This window comes from Mesoplodon mirus (genome assembly GCF_964341445.2).
Source record: "Mesoplodon mirus genome assembly, chromosome: 2".
NCBI classification, from domain to species: Eukaryota; Metazoa; Chordata; class Mammalia; order Artiodactyla; family Ziphiidae; genus Mesoplodon; species Mesoplodon mirus.
The window spans coordinates 216698786-216723589 of NC_138977.1; the positions used below are offsets into that span (position 1 = coordinate 216698786).

Sequence of the window (24804 nt, forward strand, 5' to 3'; positions counted from 1 at the left end):
GAGGCCAGCTTTATTTCTTAGCATTTACCCACCCAAGCACAAACCTTGTAATTCCACAGAGATCTTACTGAACCAAGATGTTAACAGCATCAAAGATGCAATACAAAGCTCTTCGTTAAGACCGGAGCACCTTCATCCTGTCTTCTCAGACTCCATAGGGGAAAAGAAATGTGAATACTTTACAAAGCTATTTCATAAAATGTTACGCTAAATGAACAACAAATTACTTTTCCTTTTACTAGCTTTTAATGCTAATAGTGCCGTTTATTCCTGACCTTCAGAAATATGAGATATTTTAAATGACAACTTAAAAGGAGTTCTTGTTTGAAAACGCAAGCTACTTTAGACTGCATATTATTACTTATAAGTATAGCGTGTGCCAGCCTCACTCATTTCAGCATCCCGTTTGTACCTAACTGATACATATTTCAGTTGACATTTATTGTTCTCCTGCTTATGTGTCAAATTCCTTAATCATGACTCCGACAAAGTTGTAAGCTCGGTATATATAATTTACATTTGCTACCATATAATCGGTGTTATCTATTAGAATGCTATTTGTGACAAACCATGCTCCAAATAAAAACTGAATTGATTTTTCTGTTATTTTAATATTGTGCCGCTCACAGCGAGCCTTTGATTGAATCTTAAACACTTTCTCTGTTTTTGTTTGAGGCAGATCAGAAATGGAGTCTGCATGATCCACAAATCTAAAACGATTTGTAAAACAACAAAATCAAATTTCAAAAAGCATCTTTATTTTCAAGCCAAGGGAATAAATTTGGTAAAGCTATCATTACAGGGTACACAGTCTAACGACAAAAGCCTCACATGCACAGTTAATTTCTATGCATCCATTTTCACCTAAATTAGATTTTAACTTTAATGCAGGGTATGGAAAACCTCTACAGGCCTTTGTTTCTACCTTTTCTCTCAAGCAATTGCAGGCTTTCTCCCGGCTAATCTGAGCTTCACATCACCCTGGTCACTCTCCCTCTTGGCAGTGGGTTTGAGCTACATTTTCAGTTCTCTGGGGTGCATGGGGGTTCTGCTCCCCAGATCCTCCCAAGGGGTCTCTCTCTCAAGAGGCCACTTGCTTGACCCATACTGCTTACAAAATAAATCACTTACAACTAGATCCTGGCTAGCATCAACCCCTTGGGTTAAGTTCTGATTTAGAGCAAGGTTCTGTAACTTGGGCCCATGGGGCCACCTGGATTTGTACAGACCTCCAGCTAAGAATGGTTTCCACATTTAAGTTTTTTAAAATTCAAACAAATAATCTTTCGTGATACATGAAAATGATATGAAATTAAAATTTCAGTGTCTATAAATAAAGTTTTATTGGAATGCAGCCACACATTCATTTATGTGTTGTCTACCGCTGCTCTCCTACTAAAACTGCAGAATTGAGTAGTTGCAACAGAGACCATATGGCCTAAAATATTGACTATCTGGGCCTCCACAGAAAAAGTGTTCACCCGTTTAGAAGGAAGGGCTTTAGTGATCTATGTCCTGTTAAAAGGGTGAGCACCTTCAGGGTAAGAGGCTGAGGTAGCACTCAGACAAAATGCTGCATTCATGACAATAAACCTCACAGAAAGCTTTTTCAGACACTGGCTAAGAGATCCTCAAAATGTTCAAAAGTAGGTAAAATGAGGGAAAGAAGGACAACCAAGGAAAACAAAACACCCCCAAACTTCACAAAGCTGCGGATGTGATAAATGTGCACACAAATCATAAGTCAGAAATGCCCTTAGACAAATAGGTTTTAAAATACTTTAGGCATGCACCAAAACTGAGTTGAGTTTAAGCAAATAGGAGTGATTTGAGGTAAACCGAAGCTGGGGTCTGGGAGTGTGGAGGGCACGGGGATGTCCCAGGCACACAGAGAGGTCTGGGGAGAGCTGCCCTTGGTGTGACCTTCAGCAGAACGCAAACCGGAAACAAGGCCTGAAGACCTTGGGGCTGAGTGGCCAGCTCCTCTAGGTCATGGAGTGCCTAGTGCCTTTTCCTGATGGTTCCCTGGGCTGGTCAGGAAAGGTGGAGAACATGCTTCTTCTCAGCCTTTGGAGAAGCCAGACAAACCCAGTTTGAATCCAATTATTGACATGGTTCTCTTGTCGGGGATATATATGCCTTTGAAGGAACCACCTGTATTTTTTCTGGGAAAAATGGCCCTGAGTGAATTGTTTAACCTCTGTGTGGTTCAGTTTCCTCATCTGTTAAATGAAAGTATTTATACTAATACTAATTAAATAAGCTATTCCAGGTAAAGAACCAGAGTCTGACATAAGCGAGCACATTAGCGGGGCTGCTGCTACAGATTTATTATTGGCCAATTACACCTGTTCTCCCTGCCTCGCAGGGTTAGGATTCCTGGAAGAAAAGTGCAGCAGTGAAAAGAACACTTCAGTAGGGGGCAGGAGCCCTGGTTCTGAACCCTTTTCTGTTGAGAACTCACTCTGTGGGCTCATCACGCTCCCACCCCCAACCCATGTCAGCCCTAGCAATGTCCCCAAGACCCTTTACCCCAATGGTAATAGATAGTATTTACTGAGCACAGATTTACAAGCCTAATCTCTTCCTAACTCATGAGACTGGGTTGGGTCTTCTGTTATTTCACCTTACAAAATAGAAATCTAAGTCTCAGAGAGATTAAGGAAAGTGCCCAGAGTCACACAGCCAGAAAAAAGCAGAATTGAGTTCTAAACTCAGGGAGTGTCTGACTCCTGGCCACACACTTCACAGCTGTGCTGGAACAAGGTTAAAGCCGTAACTGAGATCCTGTTTAGAGCCACCAGTCACCACTCTGTGGGACAGGGACAGGGAACCAAGGCATCCCCTCCCATCTTCCCACCTCCGGGGAAACTGTCAATTCTCCAATACAAAGAGAGAGAAGGGACCCCAAAGGAGCACTTTAACTGCCACAGAATTCAAACTATCCCCACAAAAGGCCCCATTGTCATAAGAAAACATACAAACTCACAACCTCCATTTCTTCAGCATTTCCAGATCGAGGGAATTTTTGTCTTATCAGGTAATAGAATTGTTTTTAGCAGCAAGAATGAGCTCATTACAGATGCAGCTTGTGCTAATAATGATAATTTGTTGTGCAGTAAAATCACCTCTCTCCCTCCCCCGACAGACTATGCTCTAGAAATTACAGGTTAGGAGAAACAGAAAGGATAAAGATTAAGGAAAAGAATTGCAATGTGGAATTGTTTCAACAAAAGGAGTTTGATATGCACATTGAACTTGATAATCTTAATCATGAAGTTATAGAAGAATTAGATACTATTAGACAATCTGTTAATTGCCTTTATTCGATTTTGTTATTTCTGTTACTGGGTTGTTTTTTTGTGTTTTTGTTTTACTGCTCAAGTCATTTTTTAAAGGTCAGTGCCAGGAATTAGCTAGTGACTTAAATATTGACATGATTCGATCCCGCGAGTGAAATAAAGATGAAGGCAGTTGCAAGAAGTGGTTTCGCTCCCGACATCCCCTAATTTCATGGGCAAAGACTTCAGAAACCCTGGGTCTAGAGCAGTAATCTGCAAACTCTATGGGTTTGGGAGAGGGCAGCAGGCAGAGCTGCTTCCTGTGTTCTTCATTTCTGAGGGGCCAGCAGAGATGCAGCAGCCTGGACCACACGGCCCCGGGCAGGTGAGGGATCTGTCTCCTGGTTTCCTTCCTGAGGCTGTGGGATCACTCTCCCAGGGTGTTAAGAAAGCTGGAAAATATCCCACCTGTTCACTGAGCTTGGTCCCAGCCCTTTAAAGAGAATGCAGCTAACTTCTGTTGAGTCATGGCTTTTTTCTTTAAGCATGCAATCTCTAAAAGGTTATTTTTTAATCACTTCAAATAAGGATTTTATCAATTCAAATAAGGAAAGTAACATTTTTTCCTGATTATGAAAACAATACCTGTTGGCTGTGGAAAATTGAAAAAACCACAAGAAAGTAAAAAAGACCAATCGCACCATCATCCAAATAATCACTGGTAGTATTATGGGCTAGCTCCCTTTACCACTCCTCCCTTGTTTTTAAACAGAAAAACAGGATTATAGTGATGTGTGTGTGTGTGTGTGTGTGTGTGTACACATGGGTTTGCTGTTATTGTACTGTCTCATGGTCTTGTTTTTTTCATGTACTGTATCAGAAATTTTTTTCCACAATAGCATTCCTCTATCACGTTATCTTTTAATAACAGGATGCATTGTAATGCCACATCCCATTGGGTTTGGGGTGCTGTTTTGTATGACAACCACCCCTTACACACGTCTTTTGTTGTTTCCCAGGACAGGGTTCCTTTCCATTTCTGTGCCCCAGACCCTCTGGCTGTCTGATGAACCTATGGACCTCTTCTCAGAACAATGTTGTTAAAGGCATAAAGTATAATACATGAGATTACAAAGGGAGCTAATTACATTGAAATACTATCAAAATACTAAAAAGAACAAATTTGTGAAATAGCCATATAAGTGTTTGCTTATACATATGTTGAAGAACAATGTTAGAGAGTAGACATAGTAGCTCCGATAACGACTATGATTATAAAGTACTGATCAACATTAACATTATTTCAAGCCATTTGCAACAAATGTCATATGATGTGAAAAGATCTGGGATTTTTATTGGGTTAAGGTGACAGGTACAGCTGGGGGTTTTTTGCCTACATTCATAAACAAAGGAAATATTATATTTCACTTGGAGGTTAGTGAAACTAACATGTAACTTTTTTCTCATCCCAGTTCTTTTTTCTCATCCAAGATATGACTCCTGATTTCTACCCATGGACACTTGGGGGTCCAGGGAGCCCAGGTGAACATTCTCATGTTGGGAAAAATGCTCAGGAGTGGCTCAGTTCATCCCAGCAGTTTTGAGTCTTTTGATAACAATGGCTTCACTGCCCCAGGAACTGCTTTTGATTTCTTCTTCATGCCAGTGGCTGCAGAGTGAAGTCAGAGAGAGTGCCTGTCAGTGATAAAAGGTCAGCCAGTGTTATGGGTTGAATTGTGTCCCCCACCTCTGCCCCCCCACAGAAGGATATATTGAAGTCCTAATCCCCAGTACCTCAGAATGTGACTTATTCGGAAATAGGATGTCACAGGTGTAACTGGTTAAGATGAGGTCATACTGCAGAAGAGTGAGCCCTAATCCAGTGTGACTGGTGTCCTTATTAGAAGACAGCCATGTGAAGACACAAAGGCACAGGGAAGTCACATGATGACAGAGATTAGAATTATGCACCGAAGATTGCCAAGGATTGACAGTAAACCCCCAGGAGGTGGGGAAGAGGCAAGGGGTGACTCTCCCGTAAGGTTTCAGAGGGCGCATGGCCCTGCTAACACCTTGAACGTGGACTTCTAGTTTCCAGAAGTATGAGACAATAAATTTCTGCAGTCTCATACCACCCAGTTTGGGGTACCATTACAGCAGCCCTAGGAAACCAGTACAGCTGGTGTGCCAGGGCTCTCCTGGGGGCTGGGGTTCGGAAACACCAGGGTTGGGGTGGGTATGGCCCTGTGCCAGTGTTGGGGACTGCCATGCCACAACCCAAGGTGGCTGATGGGGACCGACTCATTAGACGGCCGGGCTAGGGCTTCAGTGAGTGCCTGATCCAGGTGTGCAATGTTACCTCAGCATTGGGAAGAGCTGGGCCCCACCCAGCAAGGTCAACATAACCTGGAAAACATCCACAGAAGCCTCAGCATGGCGAGAAGTGTATCCTCTTTATTCTCACGTGACGATAAAAGTCCTTTATTATGAATGGCATGTTATCACCAACAGGTCAGGGTGCAGGTGACAGTGAAAAGGATGCTTATCTTACAAAATTTCCCTCGTGCCGGTTGGGGTGTGTGAGGGGCTTCTGAGCCCCCCTTAATATGTGCCTCTCCTTGGGAGGCTCTCCACTTCTACCCTTCCACGTCCTTTACTGAAGACAGTGGCTCTGGATAAATCTTCCCGTTGCACGACACATTTGGCCTCTGAGTGCAGCCACACCTCACCGGAGGTCTGGGGTCCTCCATCAGGGCTCTTCCAAGGGTAGGACACCTATAGCACCTGGAAGCTAAACCAGCCCCACAAATTGCAGGCAGGTGGCCCAGCGAGGCAGAGGGGATACTGCAAACAACCCACCCGCTTTTTTTTTTTTTTTTTTGCGGTACGCGGGCCTCTCACTGTTGTGGCCTCTCCCGTTGCGGAGCACAGGCTCCGGACGCGCAGGCTCAGCGGCCATGGCTCACGGGCCCAGCTGCTCCACGGCATGTGGAATCTTCCCGGACCGGGGCACGAACCCGTGTCCCCTGCATCAGCAGGCGGACTCTCAACCACTGCGCCACCAGGGAAGCCCCCCACCCGCTTTTTTTTTTTCTACTTAGAAAACAATTTTTTTATTGTGTTAAAACATACTTAATACTCACCATCTTAACCATTTTTATGTGTCAGTTCAGTGGTATTAAGTCCATTCACACTGTCGTGCAGCACCATCCATCCCCGTAATACTTCTTCTCTTGTAAAACTGCACTTCTGCACCTATTAAGCAGTAATCCCCATTCTCCCCTCCCCTCAGCCCTGGCAATCACTGTTAACTTACTGTCTTTAATTCTGACTACTCTAAGTACCTCATATAAATTGAATCATATGTTCTTTCTTTCTCTGTTAGACTTACGTCTCTCAGCATAATGTCCTTTAAGTTCATCTGTCTTGCAGCTTGTGTCAGAATTTCCCTCCTTTTTAAGACTGAATAATATTCCGTTGTACATATAGATGACATTTTGCTTATCCCTTCATCCTTAGATGGACACTTGGGTTACACTACTATGAATAATGCTGCTATAATTCTGGGTGTACAAATATCTCTACAAGACCCTGCTTTCAATTCTTTCCAGAATATACTCAGAAGTGGAATTGCTGGGTGTATGGTCGTTCTAATTTTAATTGTTTCAAGAGCCCACCATACTGTTTTCCATAGCAGCTGAACTATTTTACATTCCCATCTACAGTGTACAAGAGAATCTAAAGGCAACCCACAGAATGGGAGAAAATGTTTGCAAATTGTATATCTGATAAGGGATTAGTATCCAGCATAGATAGAGAATTCCAAACACTTGACAACAAAAAAGCAAACAAACTGATTCAAAAATGAACAAAGGGCTTGAATAAACATTTATCCAAAGAAATGTATAAATGGCAAATAAGCACGTAAAAAGATGATCAACATCACTAATCATTAGGAAAATGCAAATCAAAATGATAAAGAGATACCACCTCACACCCATTAGAATGGCTAATATCAAAAAAAAAAGCAGAAAATAAAAAGTGTTAGCAAAGATATGGAGAAATTGGAACCATCCCCTTTTAAAACCAGCAGGAAGGAAGGAAAGTCCTCCCTTACCTGGAATAGAGAGATCCGGATACTTTGGCAGCAGCCTTTCATGCAGCAAACTTTTTGGAGAAGGGGTAGGAGGAGGTGCTGCAGGCCTAACTCAATATGTTCTAAAGTAAGAACAAAAGTCATAGAGTTCTTCCTTTCATTAATAATAAAAATAAATATAATCTGTACAGGTCCCGCATGAGCACGGTGTGCTTATTTCTGATCCTTACGATTTATCCTAAAGGATCATCATCTCCATTTTACAGAAGGGAAAACTGAGGCCACAAGAGCCCCCCACTCCATGCAGTGCCCTACCATCTCCCTTCCTCAGCATGCTTGAGCCTTAGGTTGCTGCCCGGACAGGGGGCCCAGTTGGTTTTTACTGCCAGCCTCTCCCTGCAAACCAGCAAAGACCAGAAGCAAGGCTTCTGGAACTTGCTGGGCGCAGGTGGGGAGCAGGACGTGGCTGCCTACTTGGCAAGTCCTGCAATTACAAACACAGCGCCTTCTGTAAAACAAAACAGACACACACACAAAAAAAAAACAGTCCTAGCGCTGGGCTGGGGGCATCTGGAAACCCCTGGCCTGAGATCTGCTCTTCCCCTCATTCTTGTTACCTGAGTTACTCCTCATAAGCCAGACTTACTCCTCATATGGTTTCAGGTGTGCTCTCTTGGCCTGGTCCACGATGTCCAGGAAGTCCCTGTAGCAGTTTCTGGCCATGACGGTGTACCACGTGGCACAGCCTAATTCAGTGACCCTGGCTCTCGGCAGGTAGCCCAGCCGGGGATGGGGGGCTCCTGAAGAGGTTTCTTTATGTACTTGCATTCTGTAAAAAGATGCCATGCTTCCTGAGGGCTTTGAGAAGCCACACAGTGGGCGATGCTCCCAAGCTAGCTGGCACCCCAACAATCAGCCCCAGGGGAAGCACTAGGCCCCTAGACATGATGAGGGCAGCTACCAATGGTTGGTGGATCCTGCGTGCCAGCGCCTTGGTAGGGCTTTGCATAGGCTCTCATTTTATTCTCTTACAAACCATAAGAAGTTGGTGCCATTATTACCTACACTTTGTGGAGAAGGACACTGAGACCTCAGAGAGGTTAAGAAAGTCTTGGCCAAGGTCACATAGCAAGGAAGTGATAGGGCCAGGATTCAAACCCAGGTCTCTCTGATTCCCAAGTTCTTGCCCTTAAACAGATGCCACTCTTTTCTCAGACTAAATACAAAAAAAAAAAAAAAAAAAAGAAAGAAAAAAGCTTCAGACAATGCTCTTTGACAATCTGAATAAGGGAATCAAGAGAAGCATGCAGGTCAGGACAAAGCACATCAGACTCGGCTCTGGCTGCCTGGCTGGCTGACCTCTGGCAATTTCACATTTGTGAGATGTAAGATAACTGCCCCTCAATTGCTGTAAGAATTGAATTAGGCCACTGAGTCCCAGAACCTAAAAGCTGGAAGGCACCCTAGGGAGTATCTAGTCCATCCTTCCCTGCCTTGGATGAAGGAACTGTAGCCCAGAGAGGGGAAGCAACCTGCCCTAGGTCACACAGCAAATACTCATGGAGCTGGGCTAAATCCCAACTCTTAGGCAGATGTTCCTTGTAACGACTTGGAAATTTTTAAAGCACGCCAAACATGTGAGTCAGCACGTGTTCTTGAAAAGTCCCCAATTACAGTAACAATAATAAAGACAATCAGTCCCTTACTTTTCTTATAGGCCTTTAGGCCTTAAAAATAGTCTAGGACAAATCACTGTTGTGATTATTAACATTATACAATCATACTGTCAGTTGTTTTTGTCACTGTTATTCTGAATGTTATTCAGTGTAAAGCCCCTTCCCGCCCAGCCAGCACCTGAAGGAGCTGGGTTCAAACCAAGGTCTGACCTCAGACAAGGGACACTGCTCTAAAGTGGGAATAATAGTATCGACTTCATAGGGTCATCGTGGGTGGTTAATGGAATAACGGTAGCCAGCACAGAGAAAGCAACTAAAAGCGGTGCCTACCGAGACAACAGCTGCTCTCTGAACCTCTGTGATGATTGCCTGAGGAGCTTAGTACCTAGCACCCTCCTCCCCACCTGTCTCTCTCTCCCCCTGGAAATGTTTCTTTCTCTTTTTAAGAAACTGAGCCTCTCCATTTTGCACGGACGCCTGGGGACCTGGAACTGTGCTGGACCCAGTGCCCTCAGTGGCAGCTCAGCAAGACGTCCAGGCCCTGTGCTTGGGCCCAGGGTGAAGGGGGGCTGGTTTCTGGGAGCCGGTACCCCGACTCAAGGGGTGGTACTGCCGGTAATACTGGTGCAGGGTCCACAGGACCGTCTCCTCTGAGCAGACGGGCTTTAGTTCGGGGCAGTGGCCACTGAGCAGCGTAATTCCTCCAGCTGGTCTTTATTCCACTGTGTGTTCTCCTGGAAGATTTTCAGACAGTGGGACATGTTGTCCTCACTGGAGGTGCCCTGGCAGCTAAGGTAGGGCACGAAGCCTGCAAGAGCCGAAGGAATCACGACCTTCAGCGAGGTATTCAGAACCTGCCCAAACCCCCAGAATCTCAGCCCACCCCTTGCCGTTTCTTCCTTGGCCGACAACACTGCATTTTCCCAAAGGCCATTAATACAAGCTGCGCTGTTGTTTCCACTGTGGCTGGGCCCTCCCAAGGCCATGAAAAACTGACCTTGGAGCGGGGAGGGAAGGCCCGTTTCAACAAAGGCGATGACAGTAATATTCTTTGATAGCAAAGCCCCTGATGTCAGCCCAAACGACAAATGGGGAAAGCATTTAATTGGACCAAAATGTTAGTCAAAGGAGTAATTGAAATTATTCATCTTTTTAGAGAGAACGCTTATTTTCCTTGACACTTCCCAAATGCAATTGGGGATCTTTTCTGTCGGACCACCAGGAAATTGCGGGCTTATTAAAAGCAGAGACCTATTACACAAAAAGGTAAATTCATTATCTGTGAGACCCACCCCGAGCACAATTTTTCACCATTTCCCACAAAATAACATGTAATCATTACAATTAGTATGGGTAAAACACAACTATTTATTTAAACTGGATGCTGAATCCTAAGTACTATAATGCTGCCATAATAAGACCAGTTTTTAAAAGAACAAAGGGGGAAAAACTGGTTAAGACTTGGCTTTAAACTGTCAATAAATAAATAGATAAGTAAGTAAATCCCATTATTGAAGCCCACCATTTTTGCTCTTGTCCCTAGGGCCAGAAAACCTGGCCCCAGAGTTGAGAGCAGCAACCCTCACCCCGTGCACCTGCAAGAAACCTCCTCTGGAAGAATCCAATTACTAAACTGTTCTTGACAGTGTTGGAAGTCTTCCACCCACTATCCAGTCTCCCCAGTTTTTGGAGAATTAAAAAGATACCCTAACGTCATGGAGGAGATCGTAGACACCCAGGGGCCCTGTCACAGTGGTTTTTCTCCATCAGGGTCTACTTTGATCTGCCTAGATTTTACCTGATTGCGTATATGCACACACACACATAGGAATACAAGCTACCTTTACTGAGTCTTGCTAAGGGCCAAGATATTTTAAATAGGCTATGTGTGCTGGCTCCTTTAATCCTCACAACAGTCTTATGAGGAATCTATCCCTACCCCGTGTAATGGGTTGAACTGATAGACCTATCCAAGTCCTAACCCCTGGTACCTGTGAATGTGAACTTATCTGGAAATAGGGTCTTTGCAGACCCTTTGCAGACTAAGGATTTGGAAATGAGATCATCATGGATTTAGGGTGGGCTCCAAATCCAGTGCCTGGTGTCCTCATAAGAAAAAGGAGAGGGAGATTTGAGACACACAGACACAGAGACACTGAGCAGAAGGCCACACGAAGAGCCATGTGAAGATGGGGACAGAGACCAGAGTGATGCTTCCACAAACCAAGGACACCAGGGGCCATCAGAGAGAGCACGGCCCTGCCAACATCTTGATTTCAGACTCCGGGCCTCTAGAACTGTGAAAGAATAGACATCTGTTGTTTTACACAGCAGCCCTAGGAAACTAATACAACCATTTTATAGAAATTTCTACTTACCATAGAGAGGTAAGTAACTTACTTACAATCACATAGATAATAGCCAGGGAGAGATTGGAATCTCAGTTTATTAGAATCCAAAGCCTATTCTCTTAACCAACCAGTAGGATCAGGGTGAGGATGGGCAACCTTGGAATATTCTCCATGCCTCTCCCCACTGAGAATACCTACATGTGAGAGCAGAGGGTCTATGGAGACCACCAGGTTTGTTACACACAGGGATGTGACTTAGTAAATTCTCAGAAGCCTGAGGAGGAAAAGCCTTTAGGTAGGGTGACCAGTTGTCCTGGATTGCCAACAACTGAGGGGTTTCCTGGGATGCAGGACTTTTAGTGCTAAAACTGGGACCATTCCCGGCAAACCAAAAAAGTTGGTCACCATCCCTCTAGGGGACACAGGAAGAAATGGGACCATAAAGACAGCCCTAGTTCATGAGAACAGCACAACTTGGGAAGGACAGAGCCTCAGCTTGTTCACTGTGTCTATCCTGGTCCAAATGTATATAACAGACATTAATTAAGCGCTTCTTACATACCAGGCCATGTCCTGGGAGATCTGCCTAGATTATATCTCCCCACTTATCAGAACCCAGTTATCTTCCATCTTCAGCAATGAAACACTTTCAGCAAGTTTCTTAAAAGCTAAAGTGCCTGTACTGGTCCAATAAGCCAGTCGGACGTGGACAGTGGGGCAAGGCAGGGACAGCAATCAGGACCATGGTCCCCCTGCAGGGCACATCACCACTTACCACTGTAGCCTGGTGTGATTGGCAGGTGTCTCATGAAGGTCTTGGAAGACTCCATGATTTTTCTCTCTGTTAATGAAGGGAAGTCCTTGCCTGGAGAACTCACTGCGCATGTGCTAGAGCCCTTGGGCGTCACTAACCTTGCCAGGGGATTAGGACAGAGAGAAAGCACCACAATTAGCCAAGGATGATGTTAAACATGCAATGTACAGGACATAACAAAGAATTAGAGTAAACTGTGGCTGGAAAGGATCAGAAGTTGCAAAGGCTGGCATGGAGTCCAAGATGGGGCGGGGGGCGGACCAAACAGCGTCAGTTTATGTGGATACTGTCTCCTGAGCCAGACCCCTTCTCCCTTCTGGGATGGCCTGTGGTGCCCCCAAATGGGCCAGGTCCTGCATCTGGCATCTGTTGATGCTTCCAAGTCCTACCCTACCAAGCCAGTTCCTCTCTCAAAAGTCATGCCCTTGTGGCCAGGACAAGTGGCCTCAGGGGTGGAGGGGAGGGCCTCAGTCACGGTTTACTCAGCAGTGATGGAAATTTTTTAAACAGTTCAGACATTTGAAGAACACCTGCTACAACACGGCTGAAGACAGGACTGCATTCCTGTGAAACGCTAATGGCCGCCCTAAGGGTTAGTTCCTACCTGAGTCCCTATTTTACATATGGAAAAATAAGGCACAGAGAAGTTAAGTAACTTGTCTGAAGGTCCCTGTGTCCAAGGAGGTGTGACCGAAAGACGTCTACACTCTGGGGGGCAGGATTATGTTGCCCAGAAGTGTGCCGCGGGTGCGTGGCCGGCTGCGCAGCTGCAGACCCAGCCCAGCGGCCTGCCTGGAGGAGGCTGAAGGGAAGAGCGCAGAAAGGAGGTGTGCTGGGGGTGGGGCCAGGGAGCAAGTCAGAAAGCGCGGACACGCCCCCTCCCCCCGCCCCGCCCCGCCTCGTCCTCACCTGGGCTGGCCTGGATTCTGGCCCCCACGGACCTCCTGCCCTGGCCCGGCCTCCACCAGGGATCTCGACCGCGGGGGAGCGGGGGCGGGGGGGGGGGGAAGGGGCGGAGTCGGACCATACCCCACCCCCCCACCCCCACCCCTCCCGCCTTCATCACCCTTTGGCCTCCTGGCGAAGTCCGGGCCCAGGAGCCAGAGGCGACTGGTGAACCCCAGTGAACTCACTCAGCGTCGGTCTATGGGGTGAGATGCAGGGATTTGCCCGGAAAATATTTTGCCTCCGAAGGTGTTCTCCGTTCTGAACACACGGTCTCACCCAGGCGAGGCCGCTCTGGGTTTGGAAATTGTGGAGAGGGGTACACGAAGGGATCCGGGTCAAAGCCGCCTTTTCTGATGTAGACACTGGGGAGGCCTGGGCTTGGGGGAGAGGATTGGCGGGAACAGGCCTTGGCAGGGGCGGGGGAAGCAACCTGGGAGGGAAGCAGAGGCCTGTGCCCCAGACGGCTTCCCCCGGGCTTCTCACACCCCTGTCCTCCTAGCCTCGTGTCTCTTACTAGGAGAATATCCAGATGGCCAGGACAGGTGACAGGGCAGAAAGGGACAAAGCACCAAAATGAAGGATGCTGGGAAGGTGGAGCCGTACTCCTTCTAACCGTCCTCACTTTATGGAAGATGAGCTTTCATCTCAGTGGATTGAAACTGTCAGCTACAAATTGGCACTTGCCATGGGCACTTGCCATCTACAAGGATTAATTCAGGTGCTACTGAAGTTGCTGACTTTCAACACCCCCTGAAAGGAGGTCAGGGTGGAGATCAGGAACGAGGCCCTCTGTGCTCTGGGAAGAACTGGCCGAACAGGTCTTCAGAGAGTTAGATATTTTCAGGAGCCGATTTTATTTCATGAGCCTAATTCTGGCATCTCCTCGTATTTAGAAAAGCACTAAAATCCTTCATGGTGACATCCACTCCTCGAGACGAGCATAAACCTTCTGCAAAAAATATGTGCCTGATTGCACATACTCCCTCTTCACCAGAATCACGTATATACTGACTTCCCCCCCACCTCTTCAGAGCAGTTTCTCAGAACTATCTGAAATGCTGTCTCCCGGGCTACAGCCCTCATTTTGTCCCAAGTAAAACTTAGCTCTCAACTCTCACATTGTGCATTTTTTTTAAGTCGACAAAACCAAGATGCCCACTGTGTGACCCAGATCCAGGGACTGAGTGGCCTTTACAGACTGCTAGTCCCAGCCACTCCCTACAGATGAGGAAACGGCAGCCAGACTGCCTGCTGGCTCTACTTTGCAATACACGTTTGTTTGACTGCACATCCTGGCCTTCCTGACCTCTCCTCATGGGAACTAAACTTCAGATGAAAGCTGATGCAGCTACCCACTTAGGAAGAACCCATTTATACCTCCCTCAGGGTCCTAGGGCCCACCTCAGACTATCCAGAAACTTCTAGAGCCAACTCTGGAGGGTGACCCAGACATAGAGCCTGGAATAAACCCAAGGCCCTAGGTAGAGCGGCCAGCTAGTTGTGCCTGCTAGGATACCAGAGGACAAGGCATCAGTCCTTGGCCTTCTGCTTTTTGTTTTTTAATGACCTTCATTTGGGTGCAGTGGATTTGTCAGTTGTCACTGTGGCTTATCTGCCTTCTCTCTGGCAAGGTTGCTTTCTTTGGCTTCAGGGGAAAAGGGATTCATGGATGTCAGTGGAGGCTTGGTTCCAGTGAACAGAGGAGGCAGTCTTACTGGAATGAAAGTTAATAAAGCTCGCAACACCTAGGAAAAGACCTGAAAATCACTTTCCACCCGAGATGGGGTGGAGGGGAAAGTCAGTAATGTATCTATAATTCCATTTACAAGTTCAGAGCGCAAAAAAAAAGTCTGGGCCACATGAGATCCAGAGTTTTGCTTTATTAGACGTCTGTGAAGACAGTTTGCAGATACAGTCAAGTTGTGAATTGCTGCCAAGTTCTGTGAAGTTTGAATTTATAGTGAACAAGACCCCAGTGGCTGTTATTTTAGAATATATTTCCATATTCCAAGCAGATAAGAGATATGATGTTATGGCCAACAACTTTTATACTAGTCATCCACTTCAGCCATTTCCCAGCATAAATATGCAGCTTAATCACAGCTATTTCATCTCTACAATGTGTGATTCGATCTTCAGCTAATAATGCATTTTGACTCCTGTTTATATAGGTGCATGCGATTCTTTGCCACCCTGGCAATTAACCAGACCTGGACTCTAAAAGCTAAACTTGATCTACATAACATTCTAGGGGTAGGGCAGGCTCTGGAATCTGGATTCATCTTAGCCATCGGTCTGCAGAAATGCTTGTATGTTTCCTCTTTCCTCTCTTGTCCATCTGACATTCTTGTCTGACATTCAACATTTATTAATGCTTGCTTGCTGTGTACAGAAAGGGAAGTTACAAAGGAAACCCTTTGGCAGTTCTGCTTCCAAGAAACTTAAACCTCAGATAATATGCTAGGGACAACTGAGTAATGGGTTAAGACAACAGGCCTTTTAGAAACTTTCTAAGATTAGAAAATGTGTCCAAGTGTACCTATCCAGTGTTCTTACTCTAGAATATTTCTGTGGGGGGGAAGGGGAGAAGGGGTGGATTTGAGGATTCCCTCTAAGAAGTCTGACTATCAGGGCTGCATCTCTGGGGCAGAAGAGAATCCAGTAAAATTATCACCCCCTCTCCATTATCTTTTTGCCAACATTGCAAATTTCAACCATTTCATTTAAGAGAAATAGTAGACAAGGAGACATCCTTAATGCAAGATGGGAAAGGCCTTACATTAGCCAAGAAAAGGACCTGGCTCTATTACTCACACCTACACTTAATCCAGTAGCAAAGCTGGATGTGTGTACCACCTGATTCCTTCCTTTGATTCTGGTGTCCTGAAAACAGCCCACTTTGCCTTCAGAGTGACTGCTTCGCCCCACAAGGAGACGCTGACAACCCTGCAGAGACACAGAGTTTTCGGAGGCTTTTCTGCACAGTCACATGGCTTACAGAACCAGAACGTTCAGCTCTCAAAGACAGTTCAGGAGAATCGATACATTATTATGCACCTTTAAATATAAACTGTGAACCTTTGGGAAGGATGTGTGTGTAGAAAGGTCTGATGGAGCTGTCAATCCAGCCGGTCTATTTCGTAGAGGATTCTGACCCTAGGCACCTCTGTCTGTTGGTCAGTCTGCACACACAGTCCATAGCTTAGCATCAGTACAAATCAATGTCTAGTAAGCACAATTAAGAAATGAAACCATGGAAACTTAAAGGCAGCAATGTCATCAACAAAATTCAAAGAGCATTTTCCCTTTTTTTTTTAACAAGAGCACATTGTAGAAATCAAGATTCTGTACAATTTTCAAATATTATATGTACATAAAATTATATTACTTATAACTAAATGGAAAAGTCTTGTTTGTAGAGTATGGCTGGCAACACCAAAGAAAGACCCATAACATTTAGCTTTTGAAGCCAAGCAGGCAGCAAGAGAACCCTAGAGCACACATTTGTGTCTCGATGCGAAACCCCGCTACTAAGTACGTGACTAGCATTCTCTAGTTCTGTGGTTTGTTAGTGTTTCACATTCTAGTAGGGAATTCTGCAGCAAGCGATGTGAAAAAGAAGACACTTAGAATGAAGTTGGAAATGCTACTTAAAATCTGCATATGATAATGGGCTGTGATAAAGGGTTTGAATCCAAGTTGCATTTAAAGTTAGTAGCTGAGTCATCCATCCTCCCCTCATTCATTATGCATGCCTCTGGTGATTTAAAATCGAATTAACTCCAGCAGGTGGAAAAGACAGCTTTGAACAGATCACATGGGCTGAGTCAGGTTCTTGACTCTTTTCCTCAGTTGGCTCCTGAATGTTGAAGACTGGCTTTGCAAGTGGGGAAGGATGGAGAGCGGGCACACACACCAGTTGGTTCCTCAACCCCATTCTTAGGCTGCCTTTCTTCCAATCATTTTCCTCCCCAGGCCCTTCCTGTGAAGGTTTAAAGTGCCATCCCCAAGCCAGCTGGAGCTCCAGCCCCACTCACAAGAGGGCAACATGTGGGATTGTGGTTCTTCACTTGTAGACTCACTCCCTAAGGGAACCCAACTGGAAGCTGCAGGCTCTGGTCTGTGCCCCAGCTTTCCAAAACCCTAAAGTTAGGAGTTTTCAAATTCCAATTGAACCACAGTCCCCTGTGGCATTTACTAAAAATTGCAGATTCTGGTTCCCCTCTCCAAGACTTGAGTTCCTAAAAGGGATAGAATCCAGGAACCTGGTTTTCAGAAGCACCCAGGCAGTTCTTGCGCGGGAGATACACAGATCTGCTTTGAAAAAACCCAGCTTCATTCACCAAGTACAGATCTCTGAATGCCTTTGGATAGAATCTTCAGTTCTAGTTTTAAAACTGAAGATTTTAATGAAACATTTCGTTTAACAGATTCTCTGCCCATGTATCACCAATGTATTCTTTTCAAAATGTGGAAATAAATGGCCAAATCTCTTAGGGAGATGAGGGCAAGCAGGGAGGAGGGAGTTCGTTTAAAATACGTGTGCCTGTCAAGGGGAGGGGCTGTTCCGGACTCCCGGGCTTGGTGATGTGAACAAGGCAAACTACAACTTCATTTTCTCACACAGAATCCTACTAAGGTTAACTCAGATTACTTATGAATTCAGAAATCAGGATTTGGCCTTTGGGGAGTTCTATCACAGCATATAATTTGGGATATGTCACTAGCTCAATATCCATTTCCCTCGAAGCAAATTTTTACCTGCTGAAAAGTTGAGGTGTCAGCTCTCCTACTCACAAATCCTAGTGGATTAGCTGAAGCTACAGTTATTCTTCACTAAACCTTTTTGGAATTTAAATGATGAGAACCTAAAATAGCGCCCAGTGTAGGCAGTCTTCTCTCACCAGCTAAAAACCCTCCAAGTTCCCAGTGAATCATCACTTTTAATCACACCATGATGAAAAGAAATTAACTGCAGATGGATGGCATTTTATATCGACTGCCATCCAAGATATGTAAAAAAAGAAAAGTCTCAAGAGAGATGAAGAATCTCCTCCTGGCTCAAAGATCTTATTTCAAATCTGGAAGGATCGCGACAGGGCATCCTAAGTTCTACATAAGGGAGATCTCTTCGACCCAAGCCCGATCACTGCTGCAGAAATGTACTGATTCCCTTGTGGGGCGGCGTTGGGGTTGGGGGGCAGGTTTCACCACTTCGTACCTATGAAAACTAGCTGCTTTTTTTGGATCCTCAAATTCCTTACTTCCCAACCTCCATCTGCACTGCCAACAGTTTTTCTGACTCCAGTGTGCCCTCAAAAATCCCTAATTATGTCTAGCCCTGGCTGTTCTCATCTTCCCTGCTGAGATTCAGACGGGTGATGGCTAGGGTCAAGGGCAGGAAAGAACAGTCAGGGTTGAGGTCAGCGGATGCAGGTGAGCTGAGTCCAAGGGGACAGGCGGCGGGGAGGGCCGGTTAGTAATTCAAGAAGTCGATCCCAACCTTGACACTCTTGGAGGTGGCTACATCAACGGCCGTGGCCTTGATCTCGGTGTCCCCGAACTGCATGAGGGTCTGGATCTCCCTGCGGGTGGGCACGGCAGTGCCGCTGGCCCCCGTGAGATCGAGGCGCAGCGTGCCGCACTTCTTCACCCCGGGGTCGGTGATGAAGCTCACGTTGTCGAGCTCAGAGCTATAGATGTTGATGACGATGACCAGCTGGGAGGGCTTGGCCGGGGTGTAGCTGCGCTTGACCAGCTCGCCCAGGGCCACGGACTGGTCAGCGGAGATGAACTTGTCGAAGACGTCAGTGCACCAGCGAGTGCCGTCCTTCACCAGCAGCTTCTCGGGCGGGTGTTTGCCCTCCACGTAGCGGTTCAGCACCCCAACCCCATAGGTGAGTGGGGACCGGCGCACCTTGATGACAGCGGGGTCCAGGCCAAAGAGGACGGCGCCCTTGAGGATGGTGAGGCCCACGTCCTGGGGGATGATGATACGGCACTTGTCACTGAAGGCAGCCTGCACCGCCTGCTGCAGGAGGGGCGCCTCGGCGAAGCCGCCCACCAGGAAGAGGAACTTGACCGTGGACACCTCCGGCTTCTGAAACAGGTCCCCTGAAAGGGAAAAGGAAGGGACAGAGACCTGTCACCAAAAGCCGGGGGTGGGGGGCTTCCCTGGTGGCGCAGTGGTTGAGAGTCCACCTGCCTATGCGGGGGACACGGGTTCGTGCCCCGGTCCGGGAAGATCCCACATGCCGCAGAGCGGCTGGGCCCGTGAGCCATGGCCACTGGGCCTGCACGTCCGGAGCCTGTGCTCCGCAACGGGAGAGGCCACAACAGTGAGAGGCCCGCGTACCACAAGGAAAAAAAAAAAAAAAAAAAAAAAAAACCAGGGGGGATTGGGTGGCCTGAGAATGTGGAGAATGGACAAAGCCGCTTGGGCCAGCTGGAGGACAGGCTTAGTCTGACTTTGTTGAATGGAATATATTTGTAGAGCCAATCTTTTAAAGAAAGGAGGGGTTTGTACATCAATATGCTCAGGAATAAAAACCAAAGCTACTGCTAAGTAGAAACCCATTTTAATAGCTAGACAGCGATCAGTTTACGTAGTTCTTTGTTACACATAAATGAATACCCCTTGCCCTCTCCAAACCTGCGGTTCTGTTAAGGCAGGCCGTTATCAATATTATTCTTTGGTTTTCATAAAATTCCCATCCCACCTCTAGGAGTTCTGACTGTGTAGCTGCAGGGTGGGAAGCGTGGAGGGCCTGGATACTGAAAGAGGCCCCTGGTGAGTCTACTGTGTGTCCCTGGGCGAGGGACCCTGAGGGAGCAAGTTAACTGCATGGCCAGATTCTGTTTGCTCTCTTGTGGGAGACCTTTCTTTGGTTTACACAACAGTTCCTCCTTCCTGGCAGAGGTTGTGGTTTCTAATTTGTTCTGACACAGCAAAGACCATCCATTCCCTAAGGCCTGTCACTCAATGATAATATTGCTTTAGATCTCCCGGCTCTCTGACTTTTGAAGCCAAATGGAAGCCCAAGTGAGAACAGGCTCTGGGCTGCTTTGCAGTACCTGAGGTGAGAGATCCACAGCCAGTGCCCAGCAACCACCCTCATGCATGCCCAGGCCCTGCCCACTCCTGCCGGGGCCCTGGCCTGCGGCTCCAGGACCGAGACCCCCTGCCATCCGGACTTCACATCTCACTGGTTGGTGACACTAGAAACATCAGTCCCCATTCCTGGCTCTGCCCCACTGAGTGGCCGAGCCCTGGCTGATCACTTACGGAGATGCTCGATGATGCTATCAATGGTCGGCTTAAAAAGGGCGTTCATGGCATCTGGACTCATCCTCAGCATCCCCTGTGAGGACCACTTCACAAAATCCACACTGTGGAGGCATGGCGGAGAGAGAATGAGCGGCGAGTGTATAAAGGATACCCAGGCTAACCTGCATAGTCATGGGCCCTGGTAGAATGGCTGTCACATCCAAGGGGGCCGAAGGGGGCTTGAAAGTCCAAAGAACCCTTAGAAATACACTAAACCACCAGGACCCAGACTCTTAGAAGCTTCAAAGCTAAGGCATAACCTCTTTGGTTTCTCTTTGCTTTTGCCTGTGGCCAACAGTCCCCTGAGACAGTGGAAGCCAAAGTCTAGTGCAGAAGGCAGGGTGATAAATAATTCAACAAATATTTACCCAGCACCTACTACCTATGCATCAGGTTCTGTTGTAGACACTGGGGATAAAGCAGGGCCCCAAACAGACAAACTTCCCTGATTTCATACAGCTTATCTCTTTCGTGTATAATCATAGCTGACACAGAGATAGTATTTTCCAGGTCTCAGGCATCGTGCTAAGCATATATGAATACATTTCATCCTCACAATAACCCTTTGAGGTAAGTGGAATTATCATGCCCATTTTCCAGGTGAAAAAACTAAGGAACAAAAAAGTTGAGTCACTTGCCCAAGGTCACACAGCAAGTGTGTCGGATTGGAACTCAGAGTCCACACCACCTTCCCCCTCCCCATGAACACAATCTACCCCCTAGACTGTCCTGAGCCAAACACGAGCCCAGCTCACTTGCTCTTCCTCAAGGCGTGCTCCACACTGTGCCCACGGAACTTCTTGTAGTAGTCAATGAAGGAGAAAGGCAGGGTGATATTCAGAGGGTTAGTTCGGTCCGGGGCAGCTGCCCTTTTGCGAGACTCAAATGCAATCATTAAGTCAACCCAGGCCGCAGGACGCTTGATTTTGAATTGCTCAATAAAATCCTCTCCGAATATTTTACACAGAAGCTTTTCAAATTCATAATCTACTCCTAAAGATCCATAGGGTCCACCTGAGCCAAGAACAAAATGGGAGACCACTATGTTAAAAACGGTCAGAAATGGAATCCGGAGTCTGAGAAGCAGCCTACCCTGGGTTCTGGGTTCTGCTCAAAGACAGCAGCACAAACTTGGACCCACTTAGCCAGCAGACCGCAGCTATGCGTTTTTACTTACACTTTAAAACCCTCAGGTTCTTCTCATTCCACATGGAGAAACTTTCCTACAGAAATCACTCGTCAACAATCTGTTTAAAATCAATTACATTTTAAATAAAATCAATACATTTAACTAACTAGGGGCATCATGGTCTTCCCACCCAAGAAATCCAAGGACAGTGTCTGGAAAACCAGCAGACCTTGCTTAGTCCCTGTGATCTACTAATTACTCATCCCCACCCCGCCAAGAAGAAGAGAATGTTCTTTGGTTTGATGATCTTGATCCAAGACCAGGCATCGTGGGACCTCCCTAGAAAGCTTAACCAAATCACAGGTGACGATCATGGCCAGGATCTGAAACAGGCTCACTTTATGCCCAAACCCAAGTTATGGTGGTTTGTGTTTTAAAGGCCATTTAACTGCATTTTGCTCTCTGGTCTCATGCATCTGTATCCTCTACTGCCTGTGATTCCACATGCTGGTGGCACTGAAAGAATGAGATACTGAGAGAAATCTGAAATGGGTAAAACAGCTCAGGTATGAGAAAATTAGCCATTTTTCTCATTTTCTCAGGCTTACCTGTTGCTTTGTACAGTTCTTTAAGGTGTCCCTCCGGTAACCGTATCTGATGGACTGTCAGGTCTACGGTGCCACCGCCACTGTCCACTACCACATACTTGTCACCTGGTACAAAAACAGCCAACCTTTAGATAGACCACTTGTCCAGCATGTCCTGGAACAAGCTGGCAGGATGACTTGCTGTACCCAGCTAAGCGCCAACAACACTCGTTAGTACAATAGTTTTGCTAATTAGCCACAGAGTGAGTTATTCATGACTAAAGAGATGAGATAGTGTCTGCCCAGAGGTGCCGGTTAGCATGGATGATGAACCCAGATGAGTGAATCTTTAGGACTAAGGCAGTCAGGTCATGCGCTGCTGCATACCTGGCACGTGTGGACCACTTCCTGCCAAGTTAATAGCACCATCAAATGACCTGCTGTTTAGCACAAGACTCACTCTGGAACTGGTGAGTTCCAATTCCTACTTTTCTTCTGAAGAACCTATATGGTTTTAGAACATGCAAAATGACAGCTCCAAAAAGAGCTCTCCCTGGGTGAGCGGTCTGTAAAACCAACTGATTTGGAACTTTTTCCAAAAGTACAAAAGGAACAAATAGAAATGCATTTTTGCCAGAAGCCCCCCCCCACACACACACACACAATCCAGCAGGGGCAAAGGACATTTAAGGATGCTACCTTCCTCCAGCTCGGACCAGATTTCTCCTATGACATTCTCCACCAAAAAGGTTCGACTCTGCCGATTGCGTCGTACGTGTTCCTTAGCTAGTGGCCAACAGAAAGAAAATAACGACGGGTAAGAAAACATGAAAGAGCTGGCAGTCACCTGCAGTCAGTGGAGGTAAAAGAGCATGGGAGGTTTAGGAACAGAACATTTGGTGATACTTGATCAGAATGATTACATAAATGCAACATAGGGAATGACAAAGTCAGCTCTTCCAGAGCAAGTAGCTATTTCCACCAGCCTTCATCTATTCATCTGCCTGGCAGCTTTGGGCAGTGCCCTGCTGAAACGCTCACCCTGATGAGATTCCCTTCCTCCAGGGACACTTTCAGGGGAATGCGAATAAAATAGGCCAATTCTCTGGCTTTGCTGCCCCAGTGAGGAGGCTGTCTGCCAAGCAGACTTCAGTGCGCTTGGTTAAATAATTTCACATCAAGCAGCTTTGTCTGATACAAGGAATGCGGGGTATGTTTTCCTAATCTGGGTCCTGGATAAACGGCCAGGAGCCCTTTCCAGACCCCGTTGAAGTCGACATGCTCTTCAGCCACAAGGTGGCGCTTCAGCCGCAAGGTGGCACGGCTGAACCTAGAAAAGTCGGCGCTGCCTTTTTCCAGCACACCCGGGGACAACCCGGGGGTGGCTCGGGGTACTCAGTGGCTGTGACTCGCATGGGTATTTCATCTCCCGCAGGCCTCCTGACAGCCCCGTGAGGCGGACAGGCACAAATCATATCGCCCTGTGTTCAGACGAGGAAACCAGGTCAGGGAGGTCAAGGGACTTGCAGTTCCCACGACTCTGTCTTGCAGCCTGAAATGAAGCCTCAGACCACGGACCCCCTCTGCCTTTGAGATTTAACAATTTAGAGTGGAGTCTGAAAAAGCAGAATACGAATGTTAAGAGGTGGGAAAGGTGCTGTGAGAGGGAGCCTGGGAAGCAGCAGAGCGCAGGCACTGTGGGAATTTGGGCGAATCGCTTAACGTCTCTCACAGGCAGAGCAGGGACCAGCCGTCTGATTTATCCTCAGCACCCACTGCGACACCAGGCACACAGCAGGTGATAAGGAAGGCAAACCACCAAGTATGAGACTGGGAACCCAACACATGATCACTACCGTGAACAACTGAGAGCAATCCTGGTTTTACAGACGAAGGCTCTGTCCCCACTCTGCAGTCCCATCCCACAAGTGTCCTCCCGACCCAATTTTTTAGTCCCGAAGCCCTACAAATCCATCTGTTGCTGGTTATCCAATAAAGAACCCTTGACCCTCCAACCTCCTTCAGCAAGGAGCACGGTGTTTGCAAAACATCTTCTCTGGGGATTAGAATGGCAAACATCGGGCCAGCCTTAAGTTCCTCAGGCTCTGGTTTACAGCGGAGAGGCCGCCGCCCCCACCCCCCATTAAAGAGTTCCCGCGGGCCTGGGAGGGATCTCCAACCTCCGGGCTTCTCTGCTGTTCCCAACACCGGGTCCAGATGAACTTATATTGCACACTTTGTAGTGGGCATTGGTTTTCTAAAACGATCTAGGTGACTAACGAAAATGGCATCCATAAAAAACGGCCTAGTGAGGCGAATAAAACATGTTCTAAGCTTCAAAAAATGATCTCATTTTTCGGGCAAATTAAGCCCGAGATTGTGAAAAATGTAGCCTTTTCTAATCTCATTAAGTCTTTTTGGAGTAAAATAACAGCGACAGCAAAGCCTGCAGTGCTGGGGGCAGAGTGCCAGCTCTGGTCTCCTCAGCGGTGGCCACTGGGCAGGGAGGAGCGTCGGAGGGCAGCAAACAGCCAGGGGGTCTCGGGGTGTTACTGCCATCCTGGGTATCCCGGATTAAATGCTCTGCCAGGCCTC

At 46.8% G+C, this 24804-nt stretch overlaps 2 protein-coding genes across 2 annotated transcripts in view; both read right to left on the reverse strand.

The window, feature by feature from the left end:
* Positions 1-8019: 8019 nt before the first annotated feature.
* Positions 8020-12234, reverse strand: SPMIP5 (sperm microtubule inner protein 5; the record flags this gene model as incomplete). Its single annotated transcript, XM_082604904.1, is given in 5 exon segments — positions 8020-8156; positions 8159-8206; positions 9644-9724; positions 9727-9861; positions 12180-12234. Coding segments are annotated over 5 exon segments (456 nt in total).
* A 2792-nt stretch (positions 12235-15026) lies between these two features.
* HSPA12A (heat shock protein family A (Hsp70) member 12A) overlaps positions 15027-24804 on the reverse strand; it is a 70809-nt gene continuing 61031 nt past the window's right edge. Inside the window, exons 8-12 of the mRNA XM_082611587.1 lie at positions 22909-22995; positions 22231-22335; positions 21249-21507; positions 20452-20555; positions 15027-19280 (exon numbers count right to left, since the gene is read on the reverse strand). Coding sequence (XP_082467713.1) covers positions 18643-19280; positions 20452-20555; positions 21249-21507; positions 22231-22335; positions 22909-22995 — 1193 coding nt within the window. The 3' untranslated portion in view covers positions 15027-18642. The remainder of the gene's footprint in view (positions 19281-20451; positions 20556-21248; positions 21508-22230; positions 22336-22908; positions 22996-24804) is intronic.